General features: G+C 47.1%; 1 protein-coding gene across 2 annotated transcripts; it reads right to left on the reverse strand.

The window, feature by feature from the left end:
- Positions 1-13,156: 13,156 nt before the first annotated feature.
- On the reverse strand, positions 13,157-15,655 carry LOC120664887. 2 transcript variants are annotated; one of them, XM_039944270.1, is made up of 2 exons: positions 14,780-15,655; positions 13,157-13,557 (listed from the first exon to the last, which is right to left on the reverse strand). In XM_039944270.1, exons 1-2 carry the CDS (start codon positions 15,485-15,487, stop codon positions 13,498-13,500), a joined length of 768 nt encoding a protein of 255 aa, XP_039800204.1. In that variant the 5' UTR covers positions 15,488-15,655; the 3' UTR covers positions 13,157-13,497. The 2 variants fall into 2 exon arrangements, with proteins under 2 accessions (XP_039800204.1, XP_039800203.1); XM_039944269.1 differs by having other exon boundaries at positions 13,174-15,651.
- Between the last annotated feature and the right edge of the window lie 1,695 nt (positions 15,656-17,350).

Consider the following 17,350-nt stretch of genomic DNA (forward strand, 5'->3'; position numbering starts at 1 on the left):
TTTATGCATGTGTGTGAGTTTAAAACCAAATCTCTTGAGCACATATGTAGGGGGAGTTATCACTACCAAGTCGGATTTTTATGGTGCTTATCCAATCTTTACAAGTGGTCTTAATGGTGGATAAGAAACATAAAATCCAAACCAAGTTAGCTATTTACACATGTGTGAAGTGCTAGCTTGGAATATGCTTAATTTCCATATCTTTGTAGAGTTGTCATCAATTACCAAAAAGGGGGAGATTGAAAGGCCCTTGTTTGGTTTTGGTAATTGAGTGACAACTTAGGTGGACTAATAAGTGTTTATGTTGAGATACACAGGAAATTAGTCCACACAAAGACACTAGTATGAGCAACATGTGCCATGGTGGAGAAATGGCTAAGTGTTGATGCTATGCTCATATAGTGTGATCGAGGAGCTCATTGCATATGAGACATGACATGGAGTCATGTGACCAAAGTGGAGAAGATCAAGACAATGCTTGGCTTGATGGACCGGTTGCAATGGAGAAGGGCAAGTCAAGGCTTTGAAGCGATGGACCGCGAGGCGGTGAAGCTTGGGCAAGATTTGGCGCCAATGGACCGAGGCAACGGTGAAGAGCGAGCAAGGTCAAGATCGATGGACCAAAGAGGTCATGTGATGATATGGAGTGGATCATATCATTCAAGGAAGATCAAGCCAAGTGTTGACTCATGAAGATGATCAAAAGGCTTGATGGAGTTTGGTGCTTGTGTGGCATCAATATTTGGAAAGATGAAATGGAATGCGCAAGGCAAAGGTATGACTTGTAGGGCATTTCATTTCACCGGTCAAAGGTTGTGTAGAGAAGTGCATGACCGGATTTAGGATAGATGGCCGTTCTATCAAGAGGGGCAAACTTGTTTGCATATCGGTCATCTAGTGCCACTTGAGCGATCTAACATTGCAATGTAGCTAGGATCGAGTGGCGTGGTGAGATCAAGTGAAAATCATTTGAAAATGATTGTGAAATGCTAACACACATGCACATGGTGTTGTTCACGTGGTTGTGTTGGCACATTTGCAAAGGAGAAAGAGTTGGAGTTGATGTTGATCAACATTGGGAAGTAAGAAAGGTTTTTCGGTGTTCTCCGGAAATTAGGTGGCTCTTGGAGTGGAATACTGCTTTGATCCATTGTGTTTTGGATCAAGTATTCAGTTGGGTTGTGTAGCCCTCTGAATTAGCTTTCCATAGAGTCCAAGATCACCTAATTTGGACATCGGAGCTAAGAGTTATGGTCGTTTTACCGAGGTACATTTCTGCTGGAAATAGACCTGCGGACGGTCCGCACTAGACCTGCGGACGGTCCGCCCTTGAGGGGCGGACGGTCCGCCGTTATCTCGGTTGAGCTCAAACAGAACCGTTTTTGGCTCTGTGGGTGGTCCAAAATGACCTGCGGACCGTCCGGTCCATGGGGGCGGACGGTCCGCCTTTAAAAGCTGAAACGGGCGCAGAAACTTGGTTGTTCTGTCTTGGGTGCCCAAAATGACCTGCGGACCGTCCGGTCCTTGGGGGCGGACGGTCCGCCTCCTACTGAAATTTCTGGGACAGAAACACTGCGGTTTCTGTGTGTGCTCACGTTTTGAACTGCGGACAGTCCGCCCCTGGGGAGCGGACAGTCCGCCGGTAACTTCCAGATTTAGTCAGAGACGTTTGCAAATCGGTTGGTTCGAAGTTTTGAACCGCGGACAGTCCGCCCCAGGGGCGCGGACAGTCCGCCCGGGGCTCTAACGGTCGACTCTGACACATAATCATTGCAGTTCTAGCCGTTGGTTTTAAATGGCGGACGGTCCGGTTTTTGTGAGGCGGACAGTCCGCGAAAACTCAGTTTTCACGGGATTTGAGTGTAACGGCTAGTTTGGGGCCTCCCTCTATAAATAGAGGGTGTGGCCGGCCATTTGTTAGTGTAGAGCACCTTGGGGACTTGGTGTCCATGTGTGAGAGTGCTTGAGAGCCCTCTACTCACTCTAACTTGATAGTAATCATCCGATCGAGTGAGAGAGCGATTCTAGTGCGATTGCTTTGAGAGATTGCATCGAGTGGCACTAGGTGATCGTGTTGCAAGCCGGTGTGCTTGTTACTCTTGGAGGTTGCCACCTCCTAGACGGCTTGGTGGCAAGAGACTCCGTTGAAGCCCGCAAGAAGTTTGTGTGGTGCTCCGGAGAAGAGTTTGTGAGGGGTATTGTGCTCACCCCGCGGGAGCCGTGAAGAGCAACTCTAGTTGAGCGAGACGTGAAGAGCAACAAGTGGTCCGGCCGGATCATGTGCTAGAGCTCGGTGTGAGCACTCCACGTGGGAGAGTGTGACTTGAGAGTCACCACTAGCAAGAGGATCGGCGGCAACCTTGGAGCTTGTCTCAACGGGGATTAGCTTGGTGGCAACCAAGTGAACCTCGGGATAAAAATCACCGTGTCAACTTTGTCTACTCTTCTCGGTGGTTTGCTTTCTCCAAACCACAAGCATTGTATTTACATTGTTCTATATCTTGTGCTTGTGTAGTTGCTCTCTAGTGATTAGTTAGCTTGTGTAGCTTGCTAATCAACTTCTTGCTTGTGTAGCTAGAAGTAGAGATCCTAGTGTATCTAGTTAGCTTGTGTAGCTTAATTAGTTGCTCTTGCTTAGATTGTGTAACTAAGCAAGTTGAGCTCTTGGATTTGGATTGTGTATCCTTGTCCTTGAGCATCTAGTGAGCTTAGGTTGGCTTTGTGCTTTTGCTCATTAGAATTGTGTAGGAGCTCCCGCGGTTTGTGAAGTACTAGTGCTTAGGCTTGTGTGTCTTGGCATTAGATTTATTAAGAGAGCTCTTACTAGCTTGGCACTCCATTTGCTTTGTGTAGGATCTTTTTGGAGGTGCCTTAGAGTTATAGTTAGAGGGGTGTAGTCTTGGCTAAGCGAATAGTTTCAATTCCGCATAAGTTTCGGTTAGCCGGCGCAATTAGTTTTAGAAAGGACTATTCACCCCCCCTCTAGTCCGCCATCTCGACCCTACAGTGTTCCAAGATCAAAATCTTTCCCTCCCGCATACTGTCACTACACGAGGATAATCGGTAACAAATCAACAAGAACACGATAGTTGATGTAATCTAAGTAAACCATGCAAGAGCAAAGCAAATCCAAAGCCAAGTCGCGAACTATTAGGCATCAAAGCATCATCAACAAGAATCGTGATAGATCAATCTCATAAAGGATTCGGCAATTACAACTCAAGATCTCCTTACAACCCCATGAACAAACGAGAACTTTACCCCATGAAGCTAAGCGAAGCGTAGTCGATCATGGTGACGAAATCTCCGGCAAGGGATGGATCCTTTGCTGTCCTCCAACTTGCAGCGGCACCGAGGGACGATGAGACCTCCGGTGTCGCCTTTCTCTTGTGTCTAACTCGAATGGATCTCTGAAACTCATCTCTGGATGCTCTCTTCCGAATCTCTCTGCGATCCCCCCTCTTTGACGGCGGCTTCGGGGTATATATAGGCGGTTCTGGTCGGTGGTTTTGGTAAAACACAGGCTAGGGTTGACGAATACTTCGCGCTGAAGAAAACTGAGGCCGATTGGGCCTGGAAATGGGCGAGGCCGGCCGGCTCAGAGGGCCCCAGGCCGGCCGGCCTGGGCCCTTTCTGGCCCCTTTCGGTACCATCTTTCGCGTGCGGCCTCTTCTCCTTATTCCTCATCTTAGCCCAGTTGTGACCATGCGTCAAAACATCTCCGAAAATGTCCAATTTCCTGCCAAAATACAACATACTCCAAAATCCATGACAAAATCGAAAACGGTCAAGTTCGGGTGCCAAGTGGCAGGTTAGTACATGAATCATCCCGAAGAATTTACCAAAACCACTCCTAATCATATAATAAAATGGGTACTTAAGGAGCGCCAACAGGGCTTCTCTTTCTTCTTTCGTTCTTGGGTCTTCTTATATCTTGGAGGTGGCGGTGGCGGCACCCAAGCAGATTTCTTCTTCTTTGCGGGGCGAGGAGACGATGGAGGCGGACTAACACTAGGCTCCCCGGAAGCGGCCGGTGACGGCGATGGACTAACGCTGGGGTCCTGAGCTGCTGGCGGTGACGGTGGATCCACATTGGGCCTCGGAGACCCTTGAACAGCTGGCGGTGACCTCGGAGATGGGCTAGGATCCCTTTCTGCAATTTTTATGTACTGTTTTTTCCAACAGATCCAAGTGTGGAGTGGCTGTCCTAGTTCCTCTTCTCCATCGCCTCTAGGGATCTCGAGGTCGAGGTCTTCCCATACTTTCTCGACACGGTCAACCATGACTATATCATATCCTTCTGGAATCGTCATGCCATGGATTGTCCCGCCTTGAACAGGGACTTCAGCAACCCCGTGAGCGACTACTTTCAGTTTTTTCCTTAGCGGAAATAGAAGCTCACAGAGGGTCCTCACGGCGATGTCGTCCACGGGGTAATGTTCCGCAACCGTTTCCTCTCGATCTACGGCTGGGTGTTCCGTTGAAGCGACGCTGCTATGACGCTGCGAGCCGACGGGGCTAGTCTCCAGCTGAGCCGTTGATCTGGCTTCTGGTGGCTGCTGTTGGCTAGCTATAAGTGCACCTTCGATCGAAGCAACCCTTTCTTCTAGGGCACGCACCTTCTCTGCTACTACAGCCTTTCTTCTCTATCGGCTTCGATACGTCTCTATGTCGCCACTAAAGCCATGCTTCCATGGAACTACGCCCATGCCTCGCACACGTCCTGTGTGTTCCGGTGTGCCAAGAGCGTACGTCAGCTCGTCTTTCTCTCTGTCTGACTTGAAGCTGGCTTCGGACACGGCCTTTAGTGCCACATCGAGCCTGTCGGCCGCTTCCCTTATGGCATCGCTAGTGACGAACGACCCATCTTCCATATTCAATGAGCCTCCATGAGCGTAGAAGTAATGTTTTGCTCGCAACGACCAGTTGAAAGTCGCCGGTACGATTCCTCTGGCAACGAGATCATCTTCCATCTTCTGCCATTTCGGAATTGCCGACGCATATTCTCCTTGCCCAAGATGATGGAAGTTTCTTTTTGCTCGCATTCTCCTTTGCTTGGGCTGTCTTCTTCTCGCTATCCTCGGACGACTTGTACTGCACGAATGCCTCCCAATAAGGATGTTGATTCTTGAAGTTTTTCTCGAAGTCCGGCGTGAGTCCCTTTTTAACATAATCTTTGTTCAAATTTTTCTTGAACGTCTGAAAAGCAATAGCCATCTTCTTCATGATCCAATCCTTAAACAGTTGTTCTTTGTCCTCCGGAAAGGTGAAGTGCCGTTTGACATCTGCCCATAACATTTCTTTCTCGGTCTCGGGAACAACGTCAGCATCGATATCTGTGGCTTTACTTTTCTTCCATAGCTTGAAGCTAATGGGAATGTGGTCCCTGACATAACATCCACATTGATTCACCACCATCGTCTTCACACCCTTTGGAGACTTTGGTTCACCGTCAGGATGCAATGAAGTGATAATAGTGTGCCCCTCCATGATTTTCTTCGACCCTCGTTTCCGTTTTGATTTCCTAGTCGATCCGGATGCCTAAAAAATATGTATTTAGTATGCATTATACTTACATACAGAATTAATGCGTATGTTTATATATATAAGCATGAATTGTATATACCTCTGCGCTATCATCTTGCACAGTCGTTTGTTCTGTCTGGTTATCATCGCCATCGCCAGTATCATTAAGGTATTGGCTGCCATCGTCCTCGGCAGCATCCTCTTCGTTGTGGTGCGTGCCCGTACCAATTATGTCCGCAAGAAAGGCCTCGTCGTCATCACGGTGAAAGGGTTCTATTTCGTTTCCTATGTGAATCAACATATGTTTGATATGCAATTTTGTACTAATTGACAATGTATAAAAAATTTACAAGTGCACCTTCAATAAAGCCGTACAACGCATACAAGATCAAAATTTCTAAAATTTACATCATATACATCAGTGGCGCCCGCTTCCGAGGAGGAGAGGGTCCGGCGTCGCGGTGGAGGAGGCAGAGGCGCGACGGGGCGTCGGCGCGGAGACGGAGGAGCAGCGCGGCGGCGGGGCGGAGGCGGAGTGGCGACCGGCGGCAGTAGCGGTGACGAAATCGATCTGGGCGGAGGCGAGAGTTGAAGGTGAGGGGAACGGTCGGGGCTGTGTTATATATATGGGTGCCACTTTAGTACCGGGCCGTGGCTACACCCGGTACTAAACTAGCACCAGCGCAGATTAGTACCGGGCGTAACCACGGCCCGGTACTAAATGGCCACATTTAGTACCAGTCAAGGGCATCGCCCGGTACTAACCTGCCCCATCTGGCGGGAAAATTTTCACGTAGCTCTTTAGTACCGGGCGTAGCCACGGTCCGGTACTAAACAACTAATTAGATAGCTCTTCTGTTTTCTTTTTGAGTGTTTTACATGTTGTTTATTCATAATAAATTAATTATAAATACAAATATATGTTGTTTTCACCATGCAAAATTATATTTCTGTATTATAGGTCACTATGTTGGATATATTTAATGTGTATGCACTTAATTTATCATATTGAGTCCAAATTTTTTTATATCTGTTTCAATTGTGTTTTCTGTGCAAACTATTATATAAATGCATAAAAATTTAAATCTCAGTTATTTCATACATGTTAATTAAACAGTTAATTATATAGATTTTCTATTTTTTTGGGTGTTTTATCATATATGTGCATGCACTTAATTAAATATATTTTCTGTTTTAATTATGTGTATCACATTGAGTATGCACTTAATTAATTTATCATATTGAGTCTAAATTTTTTATATCTGTTTCAATTGTGTTTTCTGTGCAAACTATTATATAAATGCATAAAAATTAAAATACAAGTTATTTCATACACCATATATTACATCAACCACTTGGTTACATCGATAGAGAATACAATCGTTAGGACATGCGTGAATTTTCTGTACCTCCAATCCAAAAGGGAAAACAACCTTCTTTGCTTCGTATGTTGTAGAGGGCAGTTCATTTCCCTCTGGAAGCATGTTCTTTACGATTCCAAGTAGCTCCTCAAATCCCTTATCGATGACACCATTAGCTGCCTTCCACTGCAGCATTTCAAGTGTGGTACCCAACTTTTTAAGCGCCCCTGCTTGCAATCTGGATATAATAATTTTTTGTGATCCTCCAACATCTTCTTAAACTTCTTTGACTTCTTTAAAGTTTCACAGTCTCTTTGTGAATCCACTAGAACCTGACCTAATTCATCAGGTGGTTGGTCTTCTGCTGCATTTTCTCCAGCCTCGTCCATTTCTTCAGCATCGTCCATGGGTTCATCTTCAAAGGCTCCCACTTCATATAGATGAGCCCAGTCTGCAATATTATGATCATCATCTTCTTCACCATCTTGCATCACAACTCCAGGTTCACCGTGCTTGGTCCAAAGAGTATAGTTATCCATGAAACCCTTTTCATAAATGTGGGCGTGTAGAGTGCTCCTCTTAGAGTATTCCTTTTTATTTTGGCAAACGCGGCACGGACAACACATAAAACCTTTCGATGACTTGTGGGCCTCCGCCGCATCGAGAAAAGACTTTAGACCATTCATCCACGCCATGGTGCACCGGTCGCCGTACATCCATTGTCGGTCTATCGATCTACAATTTTGAATTAAGTAACAATATTATTTTACTTGTATTCATATCATTTAAATTGGCACATAACATAATGAAATACAAAAGCCATTTTTGTGAATTTAACATTGCAATACAAAATTAATAAAAGTCCAAATTAATAAATACATGTTGCAAAGGCTTTGTTTGAGGGTCACTTCCTCTAAAACCATCGAGGATTTCATTTTTGGGACCAAGACCGTACTCCTTCATCGCGTCCTCATATATACCGCACCGCATCATGGATATCGATTCTAGCCCCAAATATCAGAGTTTTTACTGAAGGATCAAGGTTAACGACATATTCATGATCCGAAACATACATTTTTTAAACTTCTCGATGGTTTCCATATGAGCCCCAATAAATACATCATTAGAGTGCCAAAATAATACAACTAAATGCATAACAAATACCAAACGATGCATTCCACAACACATACATAGATTCCACAACACATACACATTTTATTCCACGACACATACATTCCACAACGATCACCCCCACCGGTGCCACTCCCTCCAGCCGCTGAAACCATATTTTACTGGAAAACACTATTATTTTTTACAACATTATAAATTCTTACAATTACAATAAAATCTGAATAAATTAATTAAAATAAATCACATTAATTTGCAAATTGATTGAAAAACTCTTACAATTACAATGTAAATATGTACATCATTATATCCTCATATTCGAATTGCACAGTCACTTACAATGAAGTATGAAATATAAAGAAATTAGAGTTGCTATTGAGGTATTAATCATCATTGTGTGCCGTGCTATGTCACAGCTCTCTGTAAGCCTTTATTCTTCGTCAGTCTTGATCTCACCCTATCTACATAATGAAGGGTCTAGAAAGAGCTGTGACAGAGCAGGCACAATGTGACTAATGCCCTAATAGCAACACTACTTCGTTTACATTTCACACTTGCTGGTAAGTGTCTTTGAACTACAATGCAAAATCACATTAATTCTCAATCAAAAAACCTAAATAAATTAATTGAGAGAAATCTAAATCTCTATAACTCCTAATTATTTTGACACCCTTCAGTTCCAGGAGAACACTCTTTTCAATATCCAGAAACCATCTAGAAGAAAAAAAAAACTTTATTTCGGAGAATGTATATGTCGGTAACCTCGACCCTGCGGTGATGACAATGCCTTTCGGGGGGACACGGTGCGGTACAAGGATGTCACCAATCGGCCAGTCGCAGCACCAACATTTCCGGTTAATAGGAACACAGCACTATAGGCACAGGCAGCGTGTTCGTTGATATGCTCTCAGTGCAACAACGGCCACGCTGACTGCGTCAAATGCTGTCTTCGTATCAATCGGAAGTGCTGGTGATGCGACCAGCCGATTCGCGATGTCCATAAAGCGCATAGTGTTTCCCCGAAAGGTAGTGTCATCACTATTGGATGGAGATTAACGACGTATACTTGTTTCGAAATAAAGATTTTTTTAGCTTATAGATAGTTTCAATGTGAGCCTGAATAAATACATCACAGAGTGTCAAAATAATCAATTCATAATAAAAAAATCTATTATAATTCTTTCATTAGTTCATTATAAAAAAAATTAACTATCCACATTATGGTTATATCTATTACAATCACATGTTTTGTCTACACTCATTCTAAAAATTTCTACTATCCACATGCTCATCATAATCTAAAAATAAAAAATGTGCTACAGTCATTTGTAATATATAGAAAATAATTGAAAAATATGTCTATAAATTTTTCATATTCAACCTAGCCAATAAACCTACTCCCATGTTCAAGTCATCGGTTCTATATATCTCAAATCATTGCATAAATCAAAGAAATCATACTCATCCTCACTATTTCTAAAAGTCACAAATTTCTCTAACTATAGAGCATAAAACGAAGAATAAAGACTATCAATGAAGAGAGGATGAAGTTGCAAACCTTTGGCGTACTTGGATAACTAGAACACTCACTAAAACTAGAATAAATACATGGCGGCAACTCTCTAAGGGAAGAACAACCCCGAGCTCGAGCTTCTCTGGTGAAATGGCACTGGCTCGGGCTCGGGAAGGAAGAAGGGTGCCAATTTATAGTGGGCGCATTAGTACCGTATGGAGCCACCAGCCGGTACTAACGCGCCATATTTAGTACCGGCTGTAGCCACCAGCCGGTACTAAATTTCCTCGCGGCAGTTTAGTACCGGCTGGTGGTTCCAGCCGGTACTAAACTATCACTAGCTGTCGGTGGCGGATGTCAGAGCCTGTCGGTGGCGGACTTTAGTACCGGCTGGAGCCACTGTTCTTTTGGCCCGGTACTAAATTTGCATGTTAGTATCGGATAAAATTGTGACCGGTACTAACGGCCGCGGACGAATGTGCATTTTTTCAGTAGTGCTAGCTAACAAATCCAGCCGCCCCCACACCGTCGCTAGTCGGAGAAGGAAGAAGCTCCCCTGCGACGGGTCTTCGGGCCCGACGCAACCCGGTATGGCGGCCAGCAGCTCCACGAGGCGCTAGCACATACCCGAGCATCAGCATCATGGACGCTGCACACGAGCTCATCAAGAAGAAAGAAATGGTACAGTTACAATACTGTGGCCTGACATACAATCAAAAAGACAGACACGATGGTGAGCGAGTTGTGATTGTGACTCGAGAGTACAGCCGACCGAGGAGACGCGTGACACGCGTGACGGACGGCGGGCGCATGGCGAGGTTGGCTACATTCGGTGCGGCGTTGGCAGGCGTATCCCCTGGTCACATGGCGCGTGCGCAAGCCACCCCGGTCTGGTTCTGCTGGAGCGGGGAATGGCTGCCAATACACGTCGCCATCTCAGGAACATGGAGGAGAAGATGTAAATTGGGGGGGGGGGGGGGGGGGGGGTTTGTCGGAGAGGACTGGTTACTGTAAACATATTAAGAAGATGTACTTTCATTAATGTGGACCTGAGGACCTTAGAAACGTAATCTGCGTGCACGGAGCTTTCCGAGTATTTATTAGCAAACGAAAAACACATACACACAAAATATAACGTTTTCCTTCCTTTCGTCTGACCAAAAAATATGTTGGAAATATGTCCTAGAGACAATCATATTTTCTTGCATTCATGATTAATAAAGTGTTCCTTAAATATTCATGAATGACAATTTGTATTGATTAATGCTTATGTGAAGTATTTGTGAAACTCTTTATTTGTATGGATATTCTAAAATGTTTCTAGTCGGAGTTCATATGAGGATACACATGAATATTAGACTAGCACATATATTAGTTGATTGACTACGTTTCACAAGTCATGGACATAGGGATGTCAAACTAATAATGTGGGTTCACGTGAGACATGAGACAGAATTGACCCAACACGAGATGATGACTTCTCATTACACAATATGTACGCTGTGTCCTAAGACCTGAGATCGTCGTATGTACTTAAGATGTGAACCGACTCACTTAGGAGCCATCAAATGCTACACCATAACTGGGTTAGTTATAAAGGTGGTTTTCGGGTCTGTCAAGAAGCATGCTGTGAGACATAGTCGGTCAAGATGAGATTTGTCTCTCTCTACAAGAGAGATATCTCTGGGCCCCTCGAGTGATTCGGATTAAGAAATACATGGTCATGCTAGGGTTAAGAGTTAACCAAGAATTCTGAATCACAGGATCAAGAAAGAGTGATCGGCTTCAAGCTAGATCAAATATCGTGAGGCAAAGGGAACAACATGTATAAAATTGTGACGGCTCGGCAGATATAATTCGCGTGTGCTTAGGAGTTGACACATCTTGCTAGAGACCGCTATCAACTATTGGCGAGTAGGAGTACTGGGCTATATTTATTTACGCGTGAGCTCATAGGGTCACACACTTAAAGGCCAGAAGCCTAATGAGGATGAGATCCAAATTAGACTGGGTTTTGATGCACTAATGGGCCTTGAGAGGCCCATAAAGTTGGACATTTGGTGGGGCCCATAGCAACCACAAGGGGGGCGCCCAAGGTGGGGCCCACTAGAGCCCATCTAGGAGGCGCCCACCAGGCCTATATAAGCAAGGGGGGCGGCGCCATCCCCCCAACCCTAGCCCCCTTTGCTGGCCGCCGCCCTCTCTTCCGTGCATCAAAGCCTAGTTGTTCTTGCGGATTTAGTAATCCGGAGTGCTACGCTTCTTCCCGTACGTGTGGACTTCGTGGAGGTGCTGCGCTTGCTGCACAAGGACGAGCCGTTCGTGAGATGGTTCACGCAACTGCACTGCCGGCTTCCATCTGCACTACACTGACGCGCTACAGAAGTTCCGCAACCGCGCGTCTAGTGATAATCCCGTGATCTATAACTGCAGTAATCCTGATTTATGCAGTAGAAAATTTTTAGTTTTGCTACCTCATATTCCTACAAATTAGGGCAAAACTCTTTCTGCTCCTTTTTTTTAAAAAAAATGTAATGGTTCATAAAAGGACTAGACACGAGAAATAGAAATGCACACGAGCCCTTCTTCGTTGATGCATCGCACCATCATGTCAAGATAAGACAGTATAAACTAATAAAAGGCCGAGAAGAATACCATCGAGCTTCTGCGCTTTACGCTTTGCCGTCTCTCGAATCGATCGACGTCACCACCACCACCATGACTCTCCTGATCATCGGATATTCTGATGGTTTGGTCCGATCCAATGTTTGCGATCATCACATTTCCTAATCCTCACACTAACCACGTATCGTCCGTGTACCTAACCCACCCGGAACAAATTCTCGTCACGGCTCGGTTCGCTGAGACGGCGGCCCGTGACCGCGACGCACGCGAGGCGACGCCGACAGCAACGGCCCGGGGGCCCCCCGATCGCCCGCGCCGCTTGCTTGGTCGTTCCACTCCACGCGCGCCGGGCCGATCCCTTTCCGCTCATCAATCCCCGTCCAACTCCTGCAGCGAAGCAGCAGCCAGGGGTTGGCCGGAGGCGCGCGTGACCCCGACGCGCGCCGGCCGCCCCGCCCCGAGAGTGCGCATCGCTGCGCGGGTGAGAAAGCAATGGCGCGGAGGAACTCGTGGAGGGAAGGGAACCGCGCTGTGAAATAAATTCGGCCGCGCGCGCCGCCGCGGATGGGCTACCGGTTCCGTCCGCGCCAAGCTCCGGCGACCGGCTCCCTTTCTCTCCCCCGGCCGGCTCTCCCGTGCGATATTTCTCCGGCAACCCTGTCATGATATGTGCCGGGACGACGATGACGACGACCCGGAGGAACTCGCTCTCGGTGGCGAGGCTGGATGATGGTCAGTGGTCTGCTCGGACTAATTGCGAGGCGAGCAGCTGATGGCGCTAGCTGCTTCTCCACTGTGTGGTCCTGCCTGGCTTGAAAAGGTCTCTCGCCGTTTGCTAGCGCTGTGCAGGTGCGGCTGTAGGTCCGGCGGAACCATCATCGGAGTTAAAATCGACTGCTTCGCGATAAGATCGGAATGAATTCTGACAGGCCCCTGAAGGAGGGCTCGCGATCAGCTTCAAATCCAGAGACCGATGCGCGGACGACTGAGAGTGAGAATCCGGTCATGGAAACTTGCATCTGTTCCCTGAAGCAATTTTATCAGTAGAAGCCTCTTCAGTACAAACACATCATCGAATAGAGTACATACAGGCAAACTAGAAAAGATCTGCTGGAGATCAAACACAGCAGAGGAGTGCGGACTTTTCAGTTTTACTGAGGTGTCAGTTCTTGCTCATCATCTGCGTGCGGTACGATACGACAATGAGATGGTTAGCGCATCGATCCTCTCTGCACTTTCTTGAAAAAAGAAAGAAAGAAAACAGCAGCCCACTCGAGTTGTGGAAGTTAAGGCGTATGGTTCAAAGCAGCTATCAGGTCTTTCATTTCTTCTCTTCATGGAGGATCAAAACTCATAATGCACGGGCATTATGCCGTATAGCCGCCGTGAACTTTCAATTTGCCCCTGTCACGAATCAGGGAAAGCAAACCATGTAAACCTCTCATGAAAAAACACCAGAAATACTGTAAAGATTAGGAATTGCAGTCGAAAATACTGTACCAAGACAGTGGCCTTTTCTTTTCTTTGTAACATCAGTGACTTCCTTGCAACAGAAATACGGCAACTTCCATGATTTCACTTGCTATACTTACTAGTATGACCGCGAAAGGGCATTTCATCCTACTGGTAGTTTCTGTCTCTTCCCATAGAGCATCATTCATTCAGAATTTGTCATCGCGGTTGATGTTCCGAATCACGCTTTCATTCAGAAAAGATCAGAAGCTTCAGAGCATGCATCGACTGTCTCCGGTCTCCCTACTTCCTTTTCCCTGATGTCACCGCTGTAACATCGAAATTTATAGGCAAAAATTGACTGAAAACCACAAACTCCATCTTTTCCACAGCAGTGGAAACAAGCGTAACTGTTCAGTCCTTGTACAGCTGTACGGCACACAGCACCTACCAGCAAGCTATAGCCTTCTTAGCTCACTGAAATCCTTAAGCCAATCTCAGTGGAAGTGTCATAGGAGTGTCATGAACATTAAATTTGATGATATGTACCAATAGTATGAGGAGAGAGAAGAGATGAGTGTCATGAAATGTGAGAGGAGTGTCATCACCATGACACTCCACTGGCACAGTTATCAAGTTTTCAGTCCTGGTAACTGTGTCGATGACACTCCCACTGAGACTGGCGCCTTAGTAGGAGAGTCTAAACACGCACGCATCAAGTTTCAAAAAAAATTAAGCCCTCAACCAAGAACACCTAAAATAAAGTAGCCTAGATTAAGAGAGGAACTGAAAAGCAATGGCGAACAAGTTCAGCAAGTATTATGTTCATTTTTCAAGCTTCAAGGTAACAAAAATCAAGCATTGCCACTCACACACCAACTGATCAAAAAGGTAGGTAAAAGTATGATGAGCGCGCATCGATCGTTTAGGGATAATGTAACCTAATCCATGCATTGATGGATGCATGAACTATTGACAAGACTAAGAGGCAGATCGAACTCTGCTTCTGCAATCTGCACCCCTAACCTATCTATTTGGCCAAGTAGCGCGGCTGCTGCGTGCGCAGCTGCTCGTAGAAGCTCGTGATGAACTCATCGGCGCGCCTGTCCACCGCGCCCCACCCCTCCTCGCTGTCGTCATCCCACAACAGGTAAGGCGAGTCCGTGATCCGCACCTGCCGCGGCGCCGGCCCCAGAGTAAGCGCCGCCTTCGCTTCGATGTCGAAGTCGCCGTCGTCGTCGTAATCCGCGAGGTCCGTCGCCCTGGCCACCTCCTCGACGTCCATCAGCTCGAACAGCCTCGTCACCGCGACGGTCGAGCCGTAGTAGTACTCCGGCTCCGACGAGTGGTCGCGTCCCTGGTCGGCGGCGGCGCGGTCCTGCAGGCGGAGGAGGCGCCGCTCGCGGCGCCGGCGCTTGTGCAATGGCGTGCTCTTGCAGCTGAACTCGACCTCGCGTGGGCGGTACTGGTACTGGCACACGGCGGCGGCGGGGTCCATGGACCGGCACGAGAGGGTAGGGGCCGCGGGCCTCGACGACGCGCGGCGGCGGCCGTGGCCGCGCCCGCGCGGGTACGGGTGCACCACCGCGGCGTCCGGGTCCATGGACCGGCACGACAGCGAGGACAGGTACGTCAGCGCCGGATGCTGCTCCCGCACCGCGGCGAGGCTGCGGCGCCGGCGGCGGTCGCGCCTGCTGGAGAGGAGGTGGTGCAGGTGCACGCCGAGCGCGGCGAGCTTGGGCTGGTGCTTCTTGACGACGACGAAGTAGACGGCTTGCATCGCGCGCCACAGCTTCTTGGCGCTCACCGCTGGGGCACCGTCGCCATGACGGCATTGGGGGGCACCGCTTGACTCCATCGGGGACGAATCGCCGCTGCTCATCCTCGATCTCGCCTTGTTTCTTTTCACGTCTTGGAAAAATCCCGGCGATCTTGGGCTTTGTCTCTTGCAGGAATGGTTGTTTTGTGTGTATGACAGGAGAGAGGGGAGGAGACGAGGTAACAGGTATTTAAAGGCAGGGGCGAAATTAGCGTTGGTCGTTGGGTTGGGCATCTGTCGTCTCCCTTTTCATTTTTTTTTTTTGGAATAGCTGGATTTGATTGCTCAGAGAAGCAGCCACGCATGTAACACATCTGTCTCCCAGAACAAGAAAGATAAGTTAGGTCAAGTAAGACATGTTTGTGCAAGTTTGTTACAACCAAAATACCCTCTCAAAACAATTCCATAGCATAATTCAGATGCATATCTCACCCATAAACAAGAAAGTCTTGTTTATGTACCTTCTGTAAGCTTCTTTCAAAATATCATTTAGAGTCCATAATATACCCATAACTGTCTATAATGATCTTCGTTATATTTTAACTAAAAATTGCTAATCAATATGCTATAAAAATAAAGCATTTATCAATATTGTAAATTATTCTCAAAGCCACCTGGAGTAAAGTTATTTTTTAAGCCTGTCTTACCACAACATTTCAGAGCTCGCATTTTGAAGACATGATAGCTTGCCATTTTAATTTCAAATATCATCAATTGACGAAACTAATACATCCTATTTAGTTTTCAGTATATTTGTAAATATTAAAAGATATAGTTATATTAATTATGAGCATCCATCCGGTCCACATTGTTGGGTGGGGGATAGTAATGTTATGAAGAAATAGATTAGTGATCAATTTCTGTAATTTAATTAGATTAATGACATCATTAGGATGTCATCAGATAGTTATAGTCACATGAAGGGTCATTCCCGAAGGGGCATGTCCTTCGGGAACAGACACCCTTTGGCTTTTTTTGGGCATGTATAAATATTGTGGTCAATCAATAGTGAATCAATCCATTCCATTCCCTCTCCTACTTCTAAGGCTTTCTCCAACCATTCCCCCCATCCAACTCCCCCCAAACGTACTATTTACTATATTTTACTACATCCCTCCAAAAGATTCCTCCCCCTATAACTCCTTCTCTCCAACCATTCCTTCCATATCTATTCCCCCTATATACTATCACTCATTAACTAACTATTTAATTAACGTTTTTGAATTTAAAAAAATCATACAGTATTTGTACTGCCATAATACACATTATCATCGTGTTACGGGGCTCAAACGAGATTAATATCGCGAAGAAACGGTGTGATTAGAGATATAGGGGGAGTTGAAACTCCCCCCATACGTGGGGGGAGATTCATCTCTCCCCCTGCGTAGGGGAGCTGTGGGGGGAGTCGTTGGAGCGCTCGCTCCCCCAAAGCCCCCCTACGTAGGGTGGGGGGCGGTTTACGGTGAGCCGTTGGAGCTCGCCTAACACATTATCACGCACGTCTCTTTACTGAGCGCAAGGCAACGGAGGAACGGACCGTTCTTCAACGAGGACGACGAATCCATGCCACGACCATCATCGGTGGTAGCACGACAAGGCCTCCTCGACTACCCGCTCGACCGGCAACACCTGCGCACGGCGGCCCTCGGTCGCGGCGCAAGGCCGGCGGTGGCGCAGACAAGCCGGCGCGCGCGCATGGAGGCGTGCACGGCGATGGCACTTTGGGCAGGAGGCCCCCGGCGGCGGCCGCGCACTCGCAGGGCGCCGCACAGCGGCGGCGGTGCTTCGCAGCGACTCCACACACTGACACACGCAGGGGAGCGCGGACGGAGGGGCGCACGACACCGCCGGCGGCGCGACGCCCTCTAGTGACGCACGGCACCCACGGCGGCAGGCCCTTGGCCGACGAACGCAAGGTGGTGGCGC

This window comes from Panicum virgatum, chromosome 3N (assembly GCF_016808335.1).
Source record: "Panicum virgatum strain AP13 chromosome 3N, P.virgatum_v5, whole genome shotgun sequence".
Classification (NCBI taxonomy): Eukaryota; Viridiplantae; Streptophyta; class Magnoliopsida; order Poales; family Poaceae; genus Panicum; species Panicum virgatum.